Source organism: Coregonus clupeaformis, chromosome 36, assembly GCF_020615455.1.
Source record: "Coregonus clupeaformis isolate EN_2021a chromosome 36, ASM2061545v1, whole genome shotgun sequence".
Taxonomy (NCBI): Eukaryota; Metazoa; Chordata; class Actinopteri; order Salmoniformes; family Salmonidae; genus Coregonus; species Coregonus clupeaformis.
In genome coordinates, this window is record NC_059227.1 from 41,315,790 (window position 1) to 41,341,306 (window position 25,517).

Consider the following 25,517-nt stretch of genomic DNA (forward strand, 5'->3'; position numbering starts at 1 on the left):
ATACATTTTATTTAATTTTTTCCATACTGGCCCCCTGTGGGAATCGAACCCACAACCCTGGCGTTGCAAGCGCCATGCTCTACCAACTGAGAGCCTGGATTCGAACCAGAATCTCTAGTGGCACAGCTAGCACTGTGATGCAGTGCCTTAGACCACTGCGCCACTCGGAAGGTGTGCATATGTCATGCTTACTTATGCTCTCTTAGTCCATGCATTAGTCATAAAACACAAGCATGTGACTGTGCTCTTTGCAGACGGTTGCGTTGCGCTGAGAATACCAGCAGCTGACTTTTCTATCCTTTGCTCTTGGGCAGAGCTGGTACCTCTTCCTCTTCTTGGGCAGAGCTGGCACCTCTTCCTCTTCTTGGGCAGAGCTGGTACCTCTTCCTCTTCTGGCCCTGGCTGCTCTGAGTGGTGGTGGCATGGCTCTCTTTCATCACCCAACATCTTTCCGTTGCCTCAGTTCTTCTGTGGAGATGAGAGAACCTTCCAGAAGGATAACCATCTCTGCAGCACTCCAACAATCAGGCCTTTATGGTAGAGTGGCCAGACGGAAGCCACTTCTCAGTAAAAAAAGGCACATGACAGCCCCGCTTGGAGTTTGCCAAAAGGCACCTAAAGGACTCTCAGACCATGAGAAACAAGATTCTCTGGTCTGATGAAACCAAGATTGAACTCTTTGGTCGGAATGCCAAGCGTCACGTCTGGAGGAAACCTGCTCGTCCACTGTGACGCAGTCACTGGGGATGAACCTTCCTCTACAGTTTGCTAGGAAAAGGTCCCACACATACCGGAATGCTGCCAGGTGGTCCGTTGCCTCTCTGAACACTCTCTGGTCCTCTTGTCATCAAGCCTCAGGTAGCGACGGATATCCTCATATCTTCCGACCGACATGGTGGCCTTGTACATTGGATTCTGCAGTGGATACAAAAATAGCTCCCGTGTGGAGACATCCCAGCTTTTCCCCACGCCCCCGGCGAGGAGGGTTAAACCAATAAAGGCCTTTAGTTCCTCTTTGTTGACCTCTCTCCACTCTTTCCCTTTTGCTGTCGCTGTTCTCCGTCCTTCTAAATATGTACACTCTAGGACCTCCTCAATGATGATGTCACTAATGAACAGCTCCCAGGCATCTTTTGGTGGCACAACTGTTGACCCCGGCACAGGCCCTGGGCAGCTCCTCAGGATGTTATGGCTTCTGATCCTGCCTTTAGTCAGTCTATTTGACATGTTTTCACTCTTCTCGTCAGAGGAGGAGTCCTCCCCATCTGTAGAATCATCTAGAACAGCTGGACTACCAGTTGCATCCATATCTCCAACTTGGACCCGCAGGCACATAGTCTGTGTCGTCGGAATTGGATACATCAGATTCTGAGTCAGAGGCACCAATGGCTTCGTCGTCCAGCATCTGCACAACCATTTTGGGTTGTATATCTGGCAACATTTCTTATGAAACTCCTTTTACTCAATGAGTTAAAAAAGGAGAAAGGAAAACGGTGATTAATGAACATTAAAAAAACAAGATATTTAATACATTCTTTATTAATTACATTGATTTTATTATTGTTGTAGCAAAAAGAAAAAAGGTCAGTTTGACGAGTGCAATGCAGTGAATTCCATAGGAAATACATACGGGTCATATTTGACCCACATATGAAAACTTGGGGTAGTGATGCAAAAACTACTTTTACTTAAAAAAATAACATATTAAAAAACAAAACTATGATGTTGGAACATTAAAGACACATTATTTAAGGAATTCCTGGAATATTAGATGACATTTTTTGGGGGGGGGATCAATACAGCAAAAAAACATTAGGCCGGGTCATTTTGATATGCATCCTAGGGTTAAAACTGCAGTAAAAGTGCAGTAACTGCAGTCGACTGTGGTATTTTGGACGCAGTAATTGCAGAATAACTGCAGTTAAACTGCATTGTACTGCAGTAAAAGCCAGTTACTCTGAAATTGACGACATAGCTTTACGGGAATCTTCATAACACCTTAATTTATTTTAATGAAAAAGCAAGCATCAACTGCCCAGTGAATTAACAATGTAATGACTTGCATGATATTTATGAAATTAAGCATGGTTTGTTCTAAGGTAGGCCGAAAAGCAATCTAGCTATTGTTTAGCTAACGTTGACTGACGTTAGCATTCAGCCTAGGTCGAAAATATACAGGTTAAGACAACGTCGTCACTAATCTGGGACCCGCGCCGTTGCTAACTACCAGCGATGTTGCTAAATAGCAACGCTGGTCCCATTGTTACAAAGAGTTATGGGATATTAGAATCCTGTTGTCTTAACCTTTGTCATCTTCAACCTAGCATTCAGCTAACTAGCAAGCTAATGGGTACAGACATTTTGTTTAGCTTGCTAGCTACGTATAATATGAATGACACTGTATGATAACGTTACTGTACTTTTATATTCATATGAGAGGGGTAAACGTTAATTTTTGCTATGATGAAGTTACTTGATGAAGCAAATGTGGTTAGCTAACGTTAGCTAGCTAGCAGCTGTGCCACTTTGGCTGTTTGCCAGAGATTGGCTTAGCGGTCAACACAGTCTTCATCAGCCCTTACATAGCCCCCAGTCTTCATCAGCCCTTACATAGCCCCCAGTCTTCATCAGCCCTTACATAGCCCCCAGTCTTCATCAGCCCTTACATAGCCCCCAGTCTTCATCAGCCCTTACATAGCCCCCAGTCTTCATCAGCCCTTACATAGCCCCCAGTCTTCATCAGCCCTTACATAGCCCCAAGTCTTCATCAGCCCTTACATAGCCCCCAGTCTTCATCAGCCCTTACATAGCCCCCAGTCTTCATCAGCCCTTACATAGCCCCCAGTCTTCATCAGTCCTTACATAGCCCCCAGTCTTCATCAGCCCTTACATAGCCCCCAGTCTTCATCAGTCCTTACATAGCCCCCAGTCTTCATCAGTCCTTACATAGCCCCCAGTCTTCATCAGCCCTTACATAGCCCCCAGCCTTCATCAGCCCTTACATAGCCCCCAGTCTTCATCAGTCCTTACATAGCCCCCAGTCTTCATCAGCCCTTACATAGCCCCCAGTCTTCATCAGCCCTTACATAGCCCCCACTCTTCATCAGCCCTTACATAGCCCCCAGTCTTCTGAGGATGGAATCCCCTTTCTGCTACGTTCTACACCAGCAGAGGCCTCTAGACCAGACGATACCATGATCAGGTTTTCTACAGTTTAGGTCAGGGGTGTCAAACTCCTTCCATGGAGGGGCTCAGTGTCTGCTGGTTTTTGTCATTTCCTTTCAATTTGTGTCCAATTAAGTCTTAAACAACCAGGTGAGGGGAGTTCCTAACTAATCAATGACCTTAATTGCTCAAGGGAGGAGTGAAAACCCGCAGACACTCTGCCCTCCGTGGAATGAGTTTACCTCCTGTGGTTTACACTGCTCATCCCTTTCAATCAGTTTCTCCCTCTGTCTATTCAAGTACAAAATAGTCTCCTTACGTAAACATGTAAGTAAAGGGTCCGTACCTGTGAGGACCGATCCGATGAAGAGGAAGACAGAGAGGAAGATGTTTCCTGCCAGTGTCCCATAGTTATCTATAATCTTCCCCTGGCAGATAGTGAAGATTATACCAAACACCTGTATAGGGAGGGGAGGGGGGGTTGTAAATACAACCCATATTTATGTTCATTTATTTTCCCATTTTTACTTTAACTATTTGCACATTGTTACAACACTGTATATAGACATAATATGACATTTGAAATGTCTAAATTATTTTGGAACTTCTGAGTGTAATGTTTACTGTTAATATTTATTTCACTTTTGTTTACCATCTACTTCACTTGCTTTGGCATGTTAACATACGTTTCCCATTCAAATAAAGCCCTTAAATTGAGAGAGAGAGAGAGAGAGAGACAGAGAGAGAGAGAGAGAGAGAGAGAGAGAGAGAGAGAGAGAGAGAGAGAGAGAGACAGAGAGAGAGAGAGAGACAGAGAGAGACAGAGAGACACAGGGAGAGGGAGAGAGAGAGAGAGAGAGAGAGAGAGAGAGAGAGAGAGAGAGAGAGAGAGAGAGAGAGAGAGAGAGAGAGAGAGAGAGAGAGAGAGAGAGAGAGAGAGAGAGAGAGAGAGAGAGAGAGAGAGAGAGAGAGAGAGAGAGAGAGACAGAGACAGAGACAGAGACAGAGACAGAGACAGAGACAGAGACAGAGACAGAGGGAGAGAGAGAGAGAGAGAGAGAGAGAGAGAGAGAGACAGAGACAGAGACAGAGAGACAGAGACAGAGACAGAGACAGAGACAGAGACAGAGACAGAGACAGAGACAGAGACAGAGACAGAGACAGAGACAGAGACAGAGACAGAGACAGAGACAGAGACAGAGACAGAGACAGAGACAGAGGGAGAGGGAGAGGGAGAGGGAGAGGGAGAGGGAGAGGGAGAGGGAGAGGGAGAGGGAGAGGGACAGAGACAGAGACAGAGACAGAGACAGAGACAGAGACAGAGACAGAGACAGAGACAGAGACAGAGACAGAGAGAGAGAGAGAGAGAGAGAGAGAGAGAGAGAGAGAGAGAGAGAGAGAGAGAGAGAGAGAGAGAGAGAGAGAGAGAGAGAGACAGAGAGAGATGATCTTCCCCTGGCAGATAGTGAAGATGATACCAACCACCTGTATGTGGAGAGACATGTATAGGCTGTAGTGCTATACACAGGTAGACAGACAGACGTCTAGACGGCCAGGTAGACAGACAGACGTCTAGACGGCCAGGCAGACAGACGTCTAGACGGCCAGGCAGACAGACGTCTAGACGGCCAGGCAGACAGACGTCTAGACGGCCAGGCAGACAGACGTCTAGACGGCCAGGCAGACAGACGTCTAGACGGCCAGGCAGACAGACGTCTAGATGGCCAGGCAGACAGACGTCTAGAAGGCCAGGCAGACAGACGTCTAGAAGGCCAGACAGACAGACGTCTAGACGGCCAGGCAGACAGACGTCTAGACGGCCAGGCAGACCGACATCTAGACGGCCAGGCAGACAGATGTATATTTCCGTAAAACACAATATATCACATGGCTATGAAAAGCTTTGATCTGCCAACTGTCTGAAGCAGCTGCTGTGCTTGTGTGTGTGTGTGTGTGTGTGTGTGTGTGTGTGTGTGTGTGTGTGTGTGTGTGTTCACCTGTGCAGAGCAGTTGAGCAGGCCTGAAGAGGTGCCTTCACACTCGGGGTAGGTCAGCTCCACACCAAACTCAAAGCCCAGGGGAAGATAGCCTGTCATGAAGAACCTACAGACATACAGTACCGGTGAAAAGTTTGGACACACCTACTCATTCAAGGGTTTTTCTTTATTTTTTACTATTTTCTACATTGTAGAATAATAGTGAAGACATCAAAACTATGAAATAACACATATGGGAATCATGTAGTAACCCAAAAAAGTGTTAAAACAAATCAAAATATATTTTATATTTGAGATTCTTCAAATAGCCACCCTTTGCCTTGATGACAGCTTTGCACACTCTTGGCATTCTCTCAACCGAATGCTTGTTTTTCATAAACTTTTACGATCTAGCCAATTTTGACTTTGCAGCTTGGCCATATACTGGGAACCGCTTTCCTGACCATGATACTGGGAAGCCAATGTTCACTCTAGTCTTCTATTTCATTCTGTGGTAATACAGTGCCTTGCAAAAGTATTCAGTCCTCTAAAGTAATACTGCAAAAAAACACAGGAATATACTTTTTGGCCTAAATGAAAAGCTTTATGTTTGGGGAAAATCCAACAACACATCACGGAGTAACTGCCTCCTTATTTTCAAGCATGGTGCTGGCTGCATCATGGAATGGGTATGCTTGACATCGGCAAATACTGTGGGAGTTTTTCAGGATGAAAAGAAATGGGATGGAGCTAAGAACTGGCAAAATCTTAGAGGAAAACCTGCTTCAGTCTGCTTTAAGCCAGACACTGGGAGAGGATTTCACCTTCAGCAGGACAATAACCTACAACACAAAGTCAAATCTACACTGGAGTTGCTTACCAAGAAGTCAGTGAATGTTCCTGAGTGGCCTAGTTACAGTTTTGACTTAAATATGCTTGAAAATCTATGGCAAGAAAATTGCTGTCTACCCACGATCCCCAACACCTTGACAGAGCTTGAAGAATTATGAAAAGAATAATGGGCTAATATTGTACAATCCAGGTGTGTAAAGCTCTTTGAGACGTACCCAATAAAACTCACAGCTGTAAATCGGTGCCAAAGGTGATTTTAACATGTATTGACTCGGGGAGCTGAATACTTTGCAACAACTATATTTCAGTTATTTAATTTCTATTCATCTTTTTTAAAAATACATGTAAAAAAAAAAATCCACTTTGACAGAGAATTGTGTAGATTGTTGACAACAATTTACAATTAAATCCATTTTAATCCCACTTCGTAGCATCAAAACGTGAAGAAATCAAAGGGGTATGAATACTTTTGCAAGGCACTATGTGTATATTGACGCCTAGAGACGCCACAACAGTCAACAAGGAGAAAGGGGACATACGGCAAAGAATGCACTAGAACATAAGAGTTGAATGCCAAACGCCTTGGGTAGTTAAGTTACGCAAGGTATAATACTATACATAGCCTACTGTATTGTACAAATACCAGAATAGCCTGGGTTGACAGACAGCTTATGGCTTCATAAATGTCAGTGTGTGTAAAAGGCAGAGGTTGCAGCTCAGGTCAGAGAGAGCGAGAGGGAGAGAGGGAGGTCAGTGTGTGTAAAAGGTAGAGGTTGCAGCTCGAGAGAGAGAGAGAGAGAGAGAGAGAGAGGGGGGAGAGGGAGAGAGAGAGAGATGGAGAGGGAGAGGGGGGAGAGAAGGAGAGAGCGAGGAGAGAGAGAGAGAGAGAGAGAGAGAGGGGGAGGGAGGGAGAGAGAGGGAGAGGGGGAGAGAGGGAGAGAGAGAGAGAGCGAGAGAGCGAGGGGGAGAGAGAGAGAGAGGGGGAGAGGGAGGGAGAGGGGGAGAGAGAGGGAGATAGAGAGAGAGAGGGGGGGAGAGAGAGAGGAGGGAGGGGGAGAGGGTGGTCTTACCCCAGAGCTCCAGCAGTGAGGAAGACTACCCAGAGATGACCCAGACTGAGGGTGAAGGCGTAGACCAACATCCCTACGAAGGACATGAGGTAGACCGCCAGGGTAGTCTGTCTGGAAGACACAATCAATAAAAATCGGTAAATTGATCATTATTGTATTTATTTCATTAACAAAGTTATGCAACACCCAATTCCCCTGTGTGAAAAAGTAATTGCTCCCTTACACTCAATAACTGGTTGTGCCACCTTTAGCTGCAATGACTCCAACCAAATGCTTCCTGTAGTTGTTGATCAGTCTCTCACATCGCTGTAAAGAAATGTTGGCCCACTCTTGCATGCAGAACTGCTTTAACTCAGCGACATTTGTAGGTTTTCAAGCATGAACTGCTCGTTTCAAGTCCTGCCACAACATCTCAATTGGGATTAGGGCTGGACTTTGACTTCAAATGTGTTGCTTTTTAGCCATTTTCATGTAGACTTGATTGTGTGTTTTGGATCATTGTCTTGCTGCATGACCCAGCTGCGCTTCAGCTTCAGCTCACAGACGGATGGCCTGACATTCTCCTGTAGAATTATCTGATACAGAGCAGAATTCATGGTTCCTTCTATTAAGGCAAGTCGTCCAGGTCCTGAGGCAGCAAAGCATCCCCAAACCATCACACTACCACCACCATGCTTGACCGTTGGTATGAGGTTCTTACTGTGGAATGCAGTGTTTTGGTTTTTGCCAGGTATAATGAGACCCATCTCATCCAAACAGTCGACTCAAGTTTGTCAAAAAAGCACCTGGAAGCATCTGGATAATCATCAAGACTCTTGGAAGAATGTTCTATGGACAGATGAGTAAAAAGTATAACTTTTTGGACGATCCATGTGTTGCGTACGTCTTTAGACAGCGATTGCCAACCAATTAACTGGATAGTGAACAACACTTACGGATGCCTATTTGCTGAACTGAGAGGATGGAGTGGGGCAGAAACAAAGGTCAAGTAAACAGACAACGTTGGTGATGGGGCTGATTGGCTCAGGAGACAGGTTGACTGCCAGTTATTGGATTGACGTCAACCATAGACAATATATTAGTAGATAGGAATTCTAGATATATTTGATGTCCCAACCAGAGCAGGCCCCAGCCAAAATGGCTGACAAATTCTGCAATTCTGATGTAAAAGGGCCTCTATGACATCATCCTACCTAGGGTTCTAGATCCATGTCAACTTATGGCGTGTTCCTATATTCATACTGGAATGCCAGAGTGCACTCTGGGCGTTCGTAAATTCAGAGCGTCTGCCAAAAACCAAAACACTGCATTCCACAGTAAGAACCTCATACCAACGGTCAAGCATGGTGTTGGTAGTGTGATGGTTTGGGGATGCTTTGCTGCCTCAGGACCTGGACGACTTGCCATAATAGAAGGAACCATGAATTCTGCTCTGTATCAGAGAATTCTACAGGAGAATGTCAGGCTATCCGTCTGTGAGCTGAAGCTGAAGCGCGGCTGGGTCATGCAGCAAGACAATGATCATAGTGCACTCTGGGCGTTCGTAAATTCAGAGCGTTGTCAGATTGTCCATTAGTAAATTCAGAGCGCTTCGCTCTCAGAGCGCACACTGGACGCTCTGGCCGAGGAGTAGGGTTGATCCAAGCGTTCTGACCTACATTTCTGGGGCGGGCCTGAGCGAAGGGTCCACATTGAAATGAGGTAGTGTGCCCAGTGTGTCATGACTTCGTGTAAAAACACTGTCGATAACCCTGTGTTCATCACTGTAGATAACCGTGTGTTCATCACTGTAGATACCTGTGTGTTCATCACTGTAGATAACTGTGTGTTCATCACTGTAGATAACTGTGTGTTCATCACTGTAGATAAAATCAGTTCATTGGTAAATAGTTTACTAAGACATCTCATCAAATGTGTTAGAAATGCCCTTGAACAGCTTTCAGTTCATAGACACACACACACACAACAGACACACACAACAGACACATCATGGACACACACAACAGACACATCATGGACACACACAACAGACACATCATGGACACACACAACAGACAAATCATGGACACACACAACAGACACATCATGGACACACACAACAGACAAATCATGGACACACACAACAGACACATCATGGACACACACAACAGACACATCATGGACACACACACACACACACACAACAGACACATCATGGACACACACAACAGACAAATCATGGACACACACAACAGACAAATCATGGACACACACAACAGACACATCATGGACACACACACACACACACACAACAGACAAATCATGGACACACACACACACACACACAACAGACAAATCATGGACACACACAACAGACAAATCATGGACACACACAACAGACAAATCATGGACACACACACACACACACACAACAGACAAATCATGGACACACACAACAGACAAATCATGGACACACACAACAGACAAATCATGGACACACACAACAGACACATCATGGACACACACAACAGACACATCATGGACACACACACACACACACAACAGACAAATCATGGACACACACAACAGACAAATCATGGACACACACAACAGACAAATCATGGACACACACAACAGACACATCATGGACACACACACACACACACACAACAGACAAATCATGGACACACACAACAGACAAATCATGGACACACACAACAGACACATCATGGACACACACACACACACACACACACAACAGACAAATCATGGACACACACAACAGACAAATCATGGACACACACAACAGACAAATCATGGACACACACAACAGACACATCATGGACACACACACACACACACACACAACAGACAAATCATGGACACACACAACAGACACATCATGGACACACACAACAGACACATCATGGACACACACACACACACACACACAACAGACACATCATGGACACACACACACACACACACAACAGACAAATCATGGACACACACAACAGACAAATCATGGACACACACAACAGACACATCATGGACACACACACACACACACACAACAGACAAATCATGGACACACACAACAGACAAATCATGGACACACACAACAGACAAATCATGGACACACACAACAGACAAATCATGGACACACACAACAGACACATCATGGACACACACAACAGACACATCATGGACACACACACACACACACACAACAGACACATCATGGACACACACACACACACACACACACAACAGACACATCATGGACACACACACACACACACACACCCAACAGACACATCATGGACACACACAACAGACACATCATGGACACACACAACATTGCCGTTTCCCACAGATCAAGTCCAGGACAGGTAAAGAATGAGGGGTGTTGTAGCTCTGGTGGTGTTGCTGTGTGTCGGTCTGACTGGGGCAGAGATACAGAACGTAGTCACAGAGAATGAGATCAGTTCAGAGATACAGAACGTAGTCACAGAGAATGAGATCAGTTCAGAGATACAGAACGTAGTCACAGAGAATGAGATCAGTTCAGAGATACAGAACGTAGTCACAGAGAATGAGATCAGTTCAGAGATACAGAACGTAGTCACAGAGAATGAGATCAGTTCAGAGATACAGAATGTAGTCACAGAGAATGAGATCAGTTCAGAGATACAGAATGTAGTCACAGAGAATGAGATCAGTTCAGAGATACAGAACGTAGTCACAGAGAATGAGATCAGTTCAGAGATACAGAACGTAGTCACAGAGAATGAGATCAGTTCAGAGATACAGAACGTTGTCCCAGAGAATGAGATCAGTTCAGAGATACAGAACGTTGTCCCAGAGAATGAGATCAGTTCAGAGATACAGAACGTTGTCCCAGAGAATGCGATCAGTTCAGAGATACAGAACATAGTCACAGAGAATGAGATCAGTTCAGAGATACAGAACGTAGTCACAGAGAATGAGATCAGTTCAGAGATACAGAACGTAGTCACAGAGAATGAGATCAGTTCAGAGATACAGAACGTTGTCCCAGAGAATGAGATCAGTTCAGAGATTCAGAACGTAGTCACAGAGAATGAGATCAGTTCAGAGATACAGAACGTAGTCACAGAGAATGAGATCAGTTCAGAGATACAGAACGTTGTCCCAGAGAATGAGATCAGTTCAGAGATCCAGAACGTAGTCACAGAGAATGAGATCAGTTCAGAGATACAGAACGTAGTCACAGAGAATGAGATCAGTTCAGAGATACAGAACGTAGTCACAGAGAATGAGATCAGTTCAGAGATACAGAACGTAGTCACAGAGAATGAGATCAGTTCAGAGATACAGAACGTAGTCACAGAGAATGAGATCAGTTCAGAGATACAGAACGTAGTCACAGAGAATGAGACGTCAAAGGGGGGCTTTGGGTTTGAAGGTGTCCTCTCTCTGAACACGTCGCCTGCGACCCCATGGGGTAAGCCAGGGTTCAGAGGTTAGGAGAGATATCAGCAGGCTGCACCTGGAAAAACAGAGCTGGGTTCTGTCTTGTCCCGAGCATGCAGCGAGCAAGTGACACAGACACAGACACCCAGCAGGGCTCTGAGTCTAGATGGGGAAACAGGCATCACACACAGAGAAACACTGAACAGCTCACAGCTAGCTGGAACACGCAACAACACGAAACAACATGAAACGAAACAGCTTTGTAATATAATAATAATATAAATAATATAATATGCCATTTAGCAGACGCTTTTATCCAAAGCGACTTACAGTCATGTGTGCATACATTTTTACGTATGGGTGGTCCCGGGGATCGAACCCACTACCCTGGCGTTACAAGCGCCATGCTCTACCAATTGAGCTACAGAGGACCACCGGGTTGGCCACCGGCTTTGCCCACTGGGTTGGCTCCAGACAGTGTTTTGAAATGAGACAAGGAAGCATATGGGAATAATAGTGCATCGTATCCCACTTCCCTGCATCTCCACGCTCCCTTTCCCAGTGTTCCTTCATTCTTCTATTCACTTTAAATCACCTGGACTTTACTCACTTGTATGTTTTGGTTCTGTCTAGCCAGATGCCACAGATCAGCGAACCCACCATGCCAGCGATAACGATGGTGAGGCCTATCCTTCCTGCATTCAACTCTTCACCCTGCGGGTCAGGACAGACAGACAGACAGACAGACAGACCGGGGGAGAGTAAGGTTAGTGTGTGTGTGTGTGGCTCTGGTCAAAAGTAGTTCGCTATGTAGGGAATTCTGTGCCATATCTCAGGGTTAGCATTGTGCATGCTACACTAACCCAGCGGTTTCCATCCAAATTGTGGAGCGCGAGGGGTTGGCAAGGGAGGAAACTGGACTGGAAACGTTTCCCTGAGCTATGTCTTCAGTGTTGAACAGAGGAATGAGATGAATGTGATGCTTTACAGCAGGGGTGTCAAACTCCACGGAGGGCTGAGCGACTGCAGGTTTTTGGTTTTTCCTGTCAATTATGACCTAGACAACCAGGTGAGGGGAGTTCCTTACTAATCAGTGACCTAGACAACCAGGTGAGGGGAGGTCCTTACTAATCAGTGACCTAGACAACCAGGTGAGGGGAGGTCCTTAATAAAGCAGTGACCTAGACAACCAGGTGAGGGGAGTTCCTTACTAATCAGTGACCTAGACAACCAGGTGAGGGGAGGTCCTTAATAAATCAGTGACCTAGACAACCAGGTGAGGGGAGTTCCTTAATAATCAGTGACCTAGACAACCAGGTGAGGGGAGTTCCTTAATAATCAGTGACCTAGACAACCAGGTGAGGGGAGTTCCTTAATAATCAGTGACCTAGACAACCAGGTGAGGGGAGTTCCTTAATAATCAGTGACCTAGACAACCAGGTGAGGGGAGTTCCTTAATAATCAGTGACCTAGACAACCAGGTGAGGGGAGTTCCTTAATAATCAGTGACCTAGACAACCAGGTGAGGGGAGTTCCTTAATAATCAGTGACCTTAATTCATCAATCAAGTACAAGGGTGGAGCGAAAACCTGCAGACACTCGGCCCTCCGTGGAATGAGTTTGACAAGCGCTATACATGCTAAAAACAGGTACCATCACGAGGGAGTGGGCAGCTAGTCTTTCTGTAGAAGAGACCGATAATATACTGATGTTTTTCAGCTCAATAGATTTGAGTGAGGGCAGCAGGGTTGGAGTGAATTCCTTTTCAACTGGAGCAAACAGAAAATAACCCAGCAGGCAACGTTCCCTCTTAATCATTTTCGGCACTGAGCAAATTTCAGGTCTGCTGAGCGCAAACTTTAACCTTCCGGCACGCGTTTACTGTGAACGCTGAGGCTGTATCCGCTTTAACTTACAGTTTTAACAGTGGTCAAGTAGGCTACTGTGGCTATTTGATCATAATGTAGGCCTATCAGAGTGGCCTACCATCAACAACAATGGAGAAAATGCGTCACATAACATTTTAACATGGAAATAGCTGTTCTATCGTTCAGCCTACAGTAGCAGCCAATGTGTGGTGTTCAATGTAGGCCTACATTCCATAAGACTTTAAAAATATATATATATATCAACTTGTCCTTCAGACAAGGAAGTGAATTAACATTTTGTTGTGTTGTTTGATGCAAGAAACCAATTTGCAAAATACAATTCATTCTCATTCCCATACCATTATTACAGAGAATCAGACAAATTATGCTACCCTCTGCCTATTGGCTACTTAGCTTATTCAAGCCTGTCTCAAAATACAACACTGCCCCTTTAAGACATAAAAAAAAAAACTCTTTACCTGACTCGCTTTTCAAAGATGGCTAGAAATGTACACGTTTTGTGCTCTTGTAGGAAGCAAATCACTCCCCTATTGCTGACTACAAATGATCTATAACTGGGCTAATAACTCACTAACTAGCAAAGGATATGAACAGAATGTGGACACGTGGCTACATGCAGCTCTCGCTTTGATCTCAAAATATGTGCGTCTACTCACGACCGCTCACGTTGTAAACACAGTCCAGTTCAAAGTGAATGGCACAAATCCATATATGGCAATGGTCTATTTGCATTAAGGCAGCTCTGATTGGTTATGATGCACCGGTCTGTGTAGAGTACCGGCCTGAGTCGTGCCTGTCAATGCAATAGAATCCTACTCCGATGCGCTCCGCTCTGCCTACAACAAAATCTCTCGCATAGTTTGTTTTGTTTCTGTATGTTGCGTTGAAAGTAGCTAATATTGTGTTGATTCGATCACAATTCCCAACATTAAAAGGAAAAAAAAACTAAAAAGTCGAGTGAAGTTCAATCTTATGCTTCTCTGCGCGGGCTGATATTTCTTCTGCGCGGCAGCTCCACGCCCACACACACGCCGCTTAGAGGAAACGTCGCCAGAAGGTAAAATGTGTTCTAACTATATCATTACAACCAGCTAGGCAGGCTGGGACTGGGCCATTTCTTCAACAAACTACACTGAACAAAAATATAAACGCAACCTGCAACAATTTCAAAATGTTTACTGAGTTACAGTTCATATAAAAAGGAAATCAGTCAATTTAATTAAATCCTAATCTATGGATTTCACATTACTGGGCAAGAGTGCAGCCATGGGTGGGCATGGGAGGGAACAGGCCCAGCCAATCAGAATGAGTTTTTCCCCCACAAAAGGGCTTTATTACAGACAGAAATACTCCTCAGTTTCATCAGCTGTCCGGGTGGCTGGTCTCAGACGATCCCGCAGGTGAAGAAGCCGGATGTGGAGGTCCTGGGCTGGCGTGGTTACACGCGGTCTGCGGTTGTGAGGCCGGTTGGACGTACTGCCAAATTCTCTAAAACGATGTTGGAGGTGGCTTATGGTAGAGAAATGAACATTCAATTCTCTGGCAACACTTCTGGTGGACAGTCCTGCTGTCAGCATGCCAATTGTGCACTCCCTCAAAACTTGAGACATCTGTGGCATTGTGATGTGTGACAAAACTGCACATTTTAGAGTGGCCTTTTATTGTACCCAGCACAAGGTGCACCTGTGTAATGATCATGCTGTTTAATCAGCTTCTTGATATGCCACACCTGTCAGGTCGATGGATTATCTTGGCAAAGGAGAAATGCTCACTAACAGGTCTTTAACATTTCTGGGATCTAATATTTCTGCTCATTAAACATGGGACCAACACTTTACATGTTGCATTTATATTTTTGTTCAGTATATATCATTACAACCAGCTAGGCAAACTGGGCCACTTCTTCAACTAACTATATCATTACAACCAGCTAGGCAAACTGGGCCACTTCTTCAACTAACTATATCATTACAACCAGCTAGGCAAACTGGGCCACTTCTTCAACTAACTATATCATTACAACCAGCTAGGCAAACTGGGCCACTTCTTCAACTAACTATATCATTACAACCAGCTAGGCAGATTGGGCCACTTCTTCAACTAACTATATCATTACAACCAGCTAGGCAGATTGAGCCACTTCTTCAACTAACTATATCATTACAACCAGCTAGGCAAACTGGGCCACTTCTTCAACTAACTATATCATTACAACCAGCTAGGCAAACTGGACCACTTCTTCAACTAACTATATCATTACAACTAACTATATCATTACAACCAGCTAGGCAGACTGGACCACTTCTTCAACTAACTATAACATTTACACATCCTTGTTTTTCAATCATTGCACCCACACTGCTCACGAGCGTCTGCGTAGCCAGGCGCTAAAATAGAACTTGGTTCTATTTGTGACGCTCGACGCGCTGCAAGTCCCGCCTCTCCCATCTCCTCATTGGTTTTTAGGAGCATATACCCACATGGGTGATCGAAAGGTCCACACTCCAGTCCAGTTGGTGGTGGTAATGCACCTTAAAGTTGGTTGCCAACCGCCATATGAAGTCCAAAGAAGAAGAGGAAGAAGCAGCAGAGTAGAGGACGTTGTACATTTCAGGTAAAATAACAACCCAATCTTTATTTCCCAGGACTAATTAGCTAGCAACAGCAAGCTAGCTAGCTAAATTGCCATACATGTTTAATGGTTTTCGACCTGTCCCCAAGTTAATATAGTTGGTTCAGAGTTATGTGGGGTTCTATTTTCTCATAATTGGATCTGTATGTGATGAATAGCTTAGAAGGAATGCATTAATGATAAGCATAGGTTTGTACTATACTGATATAAATTGTTTCACATAACAGGCTGTGATTCATGTGAGGAACGTTAGGGGGTAGGATGAGATAAGAACTTGTGTCTCAAAATATTAGACTACACTGCTTCTTTGTGATCTGTGAACCGTCCAAGGACATGGGTACTGAAAAAAAGTGCTGACTCTACAGGTTGTTATGATAACAACTTATGCCTGGCAACAGAGATGCGCCAAGGGTCTGGGACCAGCCGGTGCGCCAACGGATTGGCTGAGTAAGTCTAAACCACGCTCAGTCTCTACTCTGATTGGCCAGCAGAGAGGTGGGAAATATCTCTGTCAGAGTATTTGAAGAAGAACCTGTAACAATGGATCAGTTCTCTGAGTGCCCTGCGTGGTATTTCAGCGGACCCGTATATACGAACCTTCATACTTATCATACATACATTTTGCATATAATAAATTTAGCTTGGATTGAAGATCTCTTGATTCTTATTCCAATACCAGATTTGAATTACGCAATTTCTAACAGTTCGTTTATAGATATTTCAACCCGCGTGTCCTGATCGCGTCTGGAGTGTGGCGCGCGGTCTGGTCAGCATTTTACAGGGCACAGTTAAGAGGGAAAGACAATAATGTCTGCAGTGTGACCTCCTGTAAATGTTCCTGCTGTATTTTCCTGTTTCAGCGTGGGTCTTATTTCCCAACACACAGGAAAGAGATTAGGACTTACAGGGTAGTCCTTGAGACTTGTCAAAATAACTTTCTCTCCTTATCATTTACCAAATACTGTAGGCTACTTGGCATAATGCCTAGATTGTTACTCAAATGACTGTGTTTTCCAGTATTTCAATGCTGTGTTTGACCGTAGTGTTTTCAGTGCCAGGCTGCATTAAAGAGCAGAGAGATCAGGACTCTGCATAATAGGGAAGGACAGTAATTTCTCTATTGTGATCTAAATGAGACACGCTCCAACTGTACTTCCTGTGTTTTCAATGAATAGCTCCAGTGTCCCCATACTGCACCGTAGAGCCAACAGGGTCAGAGTTCAGTAGGAGCCAACAGGGTCAGAGTCGTACACCACAGGAGGTTGGTGGTACCTTAAATTGGGGAGGACGGCCTCGTGGAATAACAACAAATACAGACACGTGGTTTCCAGGTGTCTGACGTCATTCCATTTGCTCCGCTCCGGGCCGTTATTGTGAGCCGTCCAACCCCCCACGCAGTGTGTAGAGGAAAGAGGGCGGGACTTACAGGGTAGTGTTCGATGATCGTGCGGTTCAGTAGTGTGCCAACAGCGTAGAAGCAGCCCACGTTCAGTCCTGTGGGAGAGAGACACAGTCAGTGAGGTACAGCCGATAGGGACTTGGGCACACTCAGAGAGCAGCCAATAGGTGGTTGAGGTTTGAGGTAGGTCACCCGTCCGTGGTGGATACAGTAGTAGCAGAGGCAGATGGGGTCAGTAAGTCAGGAGAGAGAGAGAGAGACAGAGAGAGAGAGAGAGAGAGAGAGAGAGAGAGAGAGAGAGAGAGAGAGAGAGAGAGAGAGAGAGAGAGAGAGACAGAGACAGAGACAGAGAGAGAGAGAGAGAGAGAGAGAGAGAGAGAGAGAGAGAGAGAGAGAGAGAGAGAGAGACAGAGACAGAGACAGAGACAGAGACAGAGACAGAGACAGAGACAGAGAGAGAGAGAGAGAGAGAGACAGAGAGAGAGAGAGAGAGAGAGAGAGAGAGAGAGAGAGAGAGAGACAGAGAGACAGAGAGACAGAGAGACAGAGAGACAGAGAGACAGAGAGACAGAGAGACAGAGAGACAGAGAGACAGAGAGACAGAGAGACAGAGAGACAGAGAGACAGAGAGACAGAGAGACAGAGAGACAGAGAGACAGAGAGACAGAGAGACAGAGACAGAGAGACAGAGAGACAGAGAGACAGAGAGACAGAGAGACAGAGAGACAGAGAGACAGAGACAGAGACAGAGAGACAGAGAGAGAGAGAGAGAGAGAGAGAGAGAGAGAGAGAGGTAGTGGTTAGGGCTGTTGCGGTGACCGTATTACCGCCACACCGACGGTCACGAGTCATGAAGGCAGTCACGGTAACTAGGCTTCTCCAAGCTCTGATGCTGCTGATGGTCGTTAGCAGCCAACCAAACTTGCTAACTGCCTGGCACTCAGCACTCCATTGTCCCTATTATCACTCTGACATCAATGCAAATGTAATCGAAAATCGAATCAAACACTTCATCCCAGCCCATGAGCTGATGTTGCGCAACATTTCTATAGGGTATGTCATTGCGTGAGAAAAGTGAGTGATGGCCTCTATTAAAAAGAGGAGGATCCCATCAGTTTTCTATAGGCTAGACCTACTATATTTATTTCTCAACATTCCTAATATTAAGCACATTGCTTATTTTTACAACAGGAGTATAGCCAACTGGCTGGCATGAAAATGAACCACAGGAAAAGCATCCTCCATTCGTTGTTTAAGTGCATAGATGACATGTATTTTTTTCCCCTGCCCCTGTTTCTATACAGGTGCATGATAATGGTCCATTCTAAATCAAAACAAATTTCACACATATATTATTTAGTATATGTAAAGACAAGATTAAATCAAGAATAGTCTGATGGGTGACAATGTTAGCCTCACCTCTGAATGATATATTATCACTTGTGAATGATGCCCAGCATAAGTCAAGAAACAACGCCTTTTTGTGTGACTTTTTCTAAATCATAGTCGCACACAAGGTTTGTATCACAACTAAAGTGGCCAAATAACTTCTTAAAATTAAGCACATTAATCCGCTTTACAACGGGTGTAGAGCCTAACTTGCATACATATGCAGCGCGTGAGTTTCAAGTTTGGGAAGATAATTTTCACCATAAAAATGCACCTTTATAATAAAAGCATTATATGCATAATCACATTTGTGGTCACTTTTGATAATGGTGTTTTCCCGCTAATGGAACATTCGCGCCTATAGCCCACTGCCATCTACACATTGCTGCGCTTATAATGTGAAGAAATAGCCTAATAGTTTATCAACATATTAAGCTAAACGTTCTGATCTGTTGAGTCAGCCACATTGCGTAAAAAAGGTTTTTTGATGCTAGTGGTTGTATTAATTTGGGATCTATCGCATCCCACAACTGTCCCAGACTATGTTTGGAATATTTGTTTCTCGCACAGAATAGGTCAACTTTTGTTCGCTCGGCCTACTCATCTTGTTGGCTGACAAAAAGTAAAATGTGGACCGTTCTTCCAATATCTTTAATATGCACCTCGGAATTGGATAAGGACGCGTCCCCGATGTGTGTCTTCACTTGTAGCCTGTGAGAAAGACCTGATCACATGGAGAGAAGTGTGAGTGAGAGGTGCTTCGGAGCGGGCTGCAAAAGGCATGGATGTTTTTTTAGGGTTCATTATGGCCACACAAAGGGGATGCCGCCGGGAAATTCGAGGCATTATCAAGTGCTTCTCAAATTGTGACTGAGAGACTGATGAAGTGTTACAGCCCGCGCAAAAAACAAAGCAGAGCTCATGCCTTTCAAGCGACTTTTTTCAAAATCATCATTAGAGTCGCATCATGCAGCCTTACAATGTATTAAAAATCAAAACATATAGCCCAACGTTTGTAGATCAACTAAAGTTACATTAATAACTCTAAATTAAGCATATAGGAGTACCTATTTCTTTGTTAACCGCTCAACACAGAATAGCCACGTGCGCACTCCCTCAAATCGTTTGGATAAAATATTTATATTTTATTCAGCTTTGTTCAATTGTGTTCTTCAGACTATGAAATAATGTAAAATAATGGCATTGAATTCTAAGCAAATCGTGTCTGCTAAATGAACTAGTGTAGCCCACAGCCATATGGCATAGCCAGATCAGGACCTAACATAAGGACAACGCAGAGTATGCTATTCTGTTCTTCTGAAATAGACTACATTTTCTTCATATCATGTTTCTTTAGACTGGTCTAAAATAAATAATGGATTTATTGTGATGGTGTAGGCTATATTAAATGGATTTATTAGACTTTTTCAAATGTAGATGTTCCAAAAGGTCTGCATCAGTGGCTTGTAGGCTATGTGTGGAAGCCAGGAGATGCTAAATTTGTTTATGTTAATTACCCTCTACGGGATCGGTGTCCCGTATACGGGACGGTTGAGCTAACGTGCGCTAATGTGATTAGCATTACTGTTCAGCAAACCTTCCAGGACATAGACATGTCTTATATGGGCAGAAAGCTTACATTCTTGTTAATCTAACTGCACTGTCCAATTTACAGTAGCTATTACAGTGAAAAGATACCATGCTATTGTTTGAGGAGAGTGCACAACAACAAAAAACGTATCACGGCAACTGGTTTGATACATTCACCTCTGAAGGCAAATAATGTACTTACATTCAGTAATATTGCTCTATTTTGTCATCCTAAGGGTCCCAGAGATAAAATGTAGCATAGTGTTGTTTGATAAAAATCAATGTTTATATTCAAATGTAGTAACTGGGTTCTACAGTTTGAACCCCTGCTGTCTCTGGCTCCACACCCACTCACCCCGCCCGGCGATCTAGATGTGTGAAAGTTTGTGTATAAGCTAATGATCCATCATGTATGACATTCCTGGGAATGTTCTCTATAGTTATGTACTTGAAAATGTATCAATTGACCAATTCGGCACATTTGGGCAGACTTGATACAAAATAGTCCAGTATTGCAATGCTTCACTGGATCAATCTGAAACTTTGGACACACACTGCTGCCATCTAGTGGCCAAAATCTAAATTGCACCTAAACTGCAATATTATATTGTGGCCTTTCTCTCTCAAAGATGATGTAACAAAACAAAAAAATTGAAACGCATGTTTTTTTGTTTGTATTATCTTTTAACAGATCTTATGTGTTATATTCTCCTACATTAATTTCACATTTCCACAAACTTCAAAGTGTTTCCTTTCAAATGGTATCAAGAACATGCATACCCTTGCTTCATGTCCTGAGCTACAGGCAGTTAGATTTGGGTATGTCATTTTAGGCGAAAATTGAAGAAGAAAAAAAAGGGTCCGATCCTTAAAAGGTTAACGGTCAATTACAGTGAGACCGACAGTTATTTGCTTGACAATCACTAGTAGTGGTTCCCTCTGAAACACATGTAGTAGAGGCCCCTAACCACAGGACCACACACTTACAGTGTAGACACACACACACACACCATGGCCTTTGCAGTTTAGTTTAATGTCCTGGGACACAAGGACAACATTGTCCAACCTTGCCCAGAGAATGGCCCTAACACATGTCAGAGATGTCCTCTGTAGCTCAGCTGGTAGAGCACGGCGCTTGTAACGCCAAGGTAGTGTGGGTTCGATCCCCGGGACCACCCATACACAAAAAAAGTATGCGCGCATGACTGTAAGTCGCTGTGGATAAAAGCGTCTGCTAAATGGCATATTAAAATGTCAGGAGAGGAGACAGAACAAAGCTGTTACTTTCTCCTGCTTGTAAACCCAACAGCTGCTGTTAAACCAAGGCTACGTCCCACAAGGCACCCTAATCCATATATAGTGCACTACTTTTGACCAGGGACTATGGGCCTCTGGTCAATAGTAGTGCACTATATTAGGTAATAAACTATCCTATTATGACTTATGAAATAGTTTAGACAAGACGCAGAAAATAGACTATTCTATTATGACTGTAGAGTGAAAGTAATCTTGAGTAACCCGTTTTTTATTGTCTCTGAAGGTAGCAATCGATCAAATACATTTAGCCTATGTTAATAATAGACTGAATTATCAATAAACGTTTAACCTTTGGGGCAAAAATGTCTAACATCTGAGTGTTAAACAGGCAATAAGCCTGACGTGAATTTATGATACTGTGATTAGATGAAATAACGAAAGGGGAACAGAAAAACATTATTTTACCCTTTACCATGACAGCATAACACTTCCTTGTGCATCTGTTTGGGGACAGCCAATGGCGTCTGTTTGGGGACAGCCAATGGCGTCTGTTTGGGGACAGCCAATGGCGTCTGTTTGGGGACAGCCAATGGCGTCTGTTTGGGGACAGCCAATGGCGTCTGTTTGGAAACAACCAATGACGTCCTAGCCTGCACAGAGTTTCCTTTCCCATAGGATAATACATTATTGGTGTACCTGTGATGCAGTGTGGGAAATATGGTGCGTTCAGATGCTATCGGAAATAACCACTAGAACGGCCTTCCTAGTGGGAAACTCTGACCAGAATGATAATACATGAGTTTAGGTTTTTGTGACCTTTCACCTTTCAGACCAAAAGATGGTAACACAAACATGTAGCTAGGTTAACCCATACAATCAAGGGGAGGTATGAGTTCCTGAGATGCCATCCGAACGCACCAATAAACACCTGGCACCAAGACTCAACTGGTTGGCTACTGTGGATTAAACTGACATTGATTATCAGACTTTTAGAACCTAGCACTTATCACGCTTCAAACTGGCTCAAGAATCACCTTCTAATAGAACGGCAGGTCACCAGGTACTGAAGACAACCAAAACCAGGCCAGCCCAGTACAGCTCGGCTCGGCTCAGCTCGGCTCAGCAGTGCGGTAGAATAGTTACAATAGTGATTACCAGGGTGGTGTACTGACCGTATGTGAGGATGAGGAGGAGGAAGGGTTTGTTTCGGAGCAGCCTGAGGATGGAGGCGGTGTAGGAGTACTGTTCTGGAGGGATGCAGCGAGCTGTCGCCTGGGCCTGGGTGGGAGGAAGCTCCGGACGCTCCTGGAACACTATGGAGAGAGGGAGGGGGGATGGAGAGATGGTGAGAGATGTAGAGAGATGGTAAGATGGTGAGAGATGCAGAGAGATGGTAAGATGGTGAGAGATGGAAAGAGGGAGGGGAGATGGAATGAGACATCAGTAACATATCATCAAAACAACGTAACGGGACATTTAACAATGAATCAGAGTGGGTTATACAGAGAAGAAGATTAACACATTATTCCTTCATCTCAGCTTCATACAGTCCTAAAGAATGAACACATTATTCCTTCATCTCAGCTTCATACAGTCCTAAAGAATGAACACATTATTCCTTCATCTCAGCTTCATACAGGCCTTGAGGTGATTGTCTGAACATGCAAATATTGTAAGGTGTTTAACAGGTTTAGCTTCAGTCTTGCCATTGGGGCTTTCAAAACTCAAATAGGATATGTATCAGTCAAAATTCAACAGTTGACATTCCTTTGGGTCTGAGAAATGTTTTTTTGTTATTGCGTCCGTGTCTTTTAATCCTTGAAAGTATCTTGTTTGTCATCTAGCTGAAAGCCTAAAAGCCTGTGGACAGGAGTGGTGAGCTGTCCTGGTTTGACCTATGACATGCTTCAAGCTGCCATTCTCCTGAGAGAACAGGCTTTCAGCCAGGAGTCAGGGGGAGAGAGATGCTGCAGATTACTTTGTTCTAATCTCTAAACGATGGTCTTCCCTGGGGTGTCTTAACCAGCAGGAGTGTACTTCTCTAAGCTATAGTCTTCCCTGGGGTGTCTTAACCAGCAGGAGTGTACTGCTCTAAGCTATAGTCTTCCCTGGGGTGTCTTAACCAGCAGGAGTGTACTTCTCTAAGCTATAGTCTTCCCTGGGGTGTCTTAACCAGCAGGAGTGTACTTCTCTAAGCTATAGTCTTCCCTGGGGTGTCTTAACCAGCAGGAGTGTACTTCTCTAAGCTATAGTCTTCCCTGGGGTGTCTTAACCAGCAGGAGTGTACTGCTCTAAGCTATAGTCTTCCCTGGGGTGTCTTAACCAGCAGGAGTGTACTGCTCTAAGCTATAGTCTTCCCTGGGGTGTCTTAACCAGCAGGAGTGTACTGCTCTAAGCTATAGTCTTCCCTGGGGTGTCTTAACCAGCAGGAGTGTACTTCTCTAAGCTATAGTCTTCCCTGGGGTGTCTTAACCAGCAGGAGTGTACTTCTCTAAGCTATAGTCTTCCCTGGGGTGTCTTAACCAGCAGGAGTGTACTTCTCTAAGCTATAGTCTTCCCTGGGGTGTCTTAACCAGCAGGAGTGTACTCTTTGCTAAGTACTATCAACTACACTGTTCTCACTGGACTGGCCCCCTCAGCTACAGTACACTCAGAGCAGAGACCCTAACTACAGAGCAGAGACCCTAACTACAGAGCAGAGACCCCAACTACAGAGCAGAGACCCTAACTACAGAGCAGAGACCCTAACTACAGAGCAGAGACCCCAACTACAGAGCAGAGACCCCAACTACAGAGCAGAGACCCTAACTACAGAGCAGAGACCCTAACTACAGAGCAGAGACCCTAACTACAGAGCAGAGACCCCAACTACAGAGCAGAGACCCTAACTACAGAGCAGAGACCCTAACTACAGAGCAGAGACCCTAACTACAGAGCAGAGACCCTAACTACAGAGCAGAGACCCCAACTACAGAGCCAAGACACTAACTACAGAGCCAAGACCCCAACTACAGAGCAGAGACCCTAACCACAGAGCCAAGACAGGACCCACAGACTCAAGACAGGACTCACAGACTCAAGACAGGACCCACAGACTCAAGACAGGACCCACAGACTCAAGACAGGACCCACAGACTCAAGACAGGACCCACAGACTCAAGACAGGACCCACAGACTCAAGACAGGACCCACAGACTCAAGACAGGACCCACAGACTCAAGACAGGACCCACAGACTCAAGACAGGACCCACAGACTCAAGACAGGACCCACAGACTCAAGACAGGACCCACAGACTCAAGACAGGACCCACAGACTCAAGACAGGACCCACAGACTCAAGACAGGACCCACAGACTCAAGACATTGAAAGCCCTGTGATAGACTAGTGTCCTGTCCAGGGAGTGTACTCGTACATCATGCTACAGAAACAGGAGATGGGCTCCTGCCCTATGGGTCGGCTCTGGCTCGGACAAGGCTACCCCCTTAGAATACATTGAAACTAAAAAAAGGCTCACTGGAGTGGAATGAAGCTGTCCAAGACATGGCTTTAGTACCAAGGTAGTATGCATGTAAAGTACTGTATGAGTCAATGTACTGAAAAGCCTGGCAAGGCAAACACCACATGCAGGCCAATATTCACATCTGAAAGCCTCTTCCTGACTGACACAGAAATAAACACCTGAAACATATCGGCCTTCTGTCCTCCTTCATCCACTGTGACACAGAAATAAACACCTGAAACATATCGGCCTTCTGTCCTCCTTCATCCACTGTGACACAGAAATAAACACCTGAAACATATCGGCCTTCTGTCCTCCTTCATCCACTGTGACACAGAAATAAACACCTGAAACATATCGGCC

At 44.7% G+C, this 25,517-nt stretch overlaps 1 protein-coding gene across 2 annotated transcripts in view; it reads right to left on the reverse strand.

Annotated features, from left to right (window-relative positions):
• The window catches only part of LOC121552577 (feline leukemia virus subgroup C receptor-related protein 2-like), a 69,210-nt gene that overhangs the window by 13,326 nt on the left and 30,367 nt on the right, over nucleotides 1-25,517 (reverse strand). For both annotated transcript variants that reach the window (XR_005997262.1, XM_041865533.2), the window contains exons 3-8: nucleotides 22,826-22,966; nucleotides 17,445-17,512; nucleotides 12,108-12,211; nucleotides 7,064-7,174; nucleotides 5,163-5,268; nucleotides 3,512-3,623 (exon numbers count right to left, since the gene is read on the reverse strand). Coding sequence is in view for 1 of the 2 variants with exons in the window: in XM_041865533.2 (XP_041721467.1) it covers nucleotides 3,512-3,623; nucleotides 5,163-5,268; nucleotides 7,064-7,174; nucleotides 12,108-12,211; nucleotides 17,445-17,512; nucleotides 22,826-22,966 (642 nt within the window). In the remaining variant the exon portion in view is untranslated. The remainder of the gene's footprint in view (nucleotides 1-3,511; nucleotides 3,624-5,162; nucleotides 5,269-7,063; nucleotides 7,175-12,107; nucleotides 12,212-17,444; nucleotides 17,513-22,825; nucleotides 22,967-25,517) is intronic.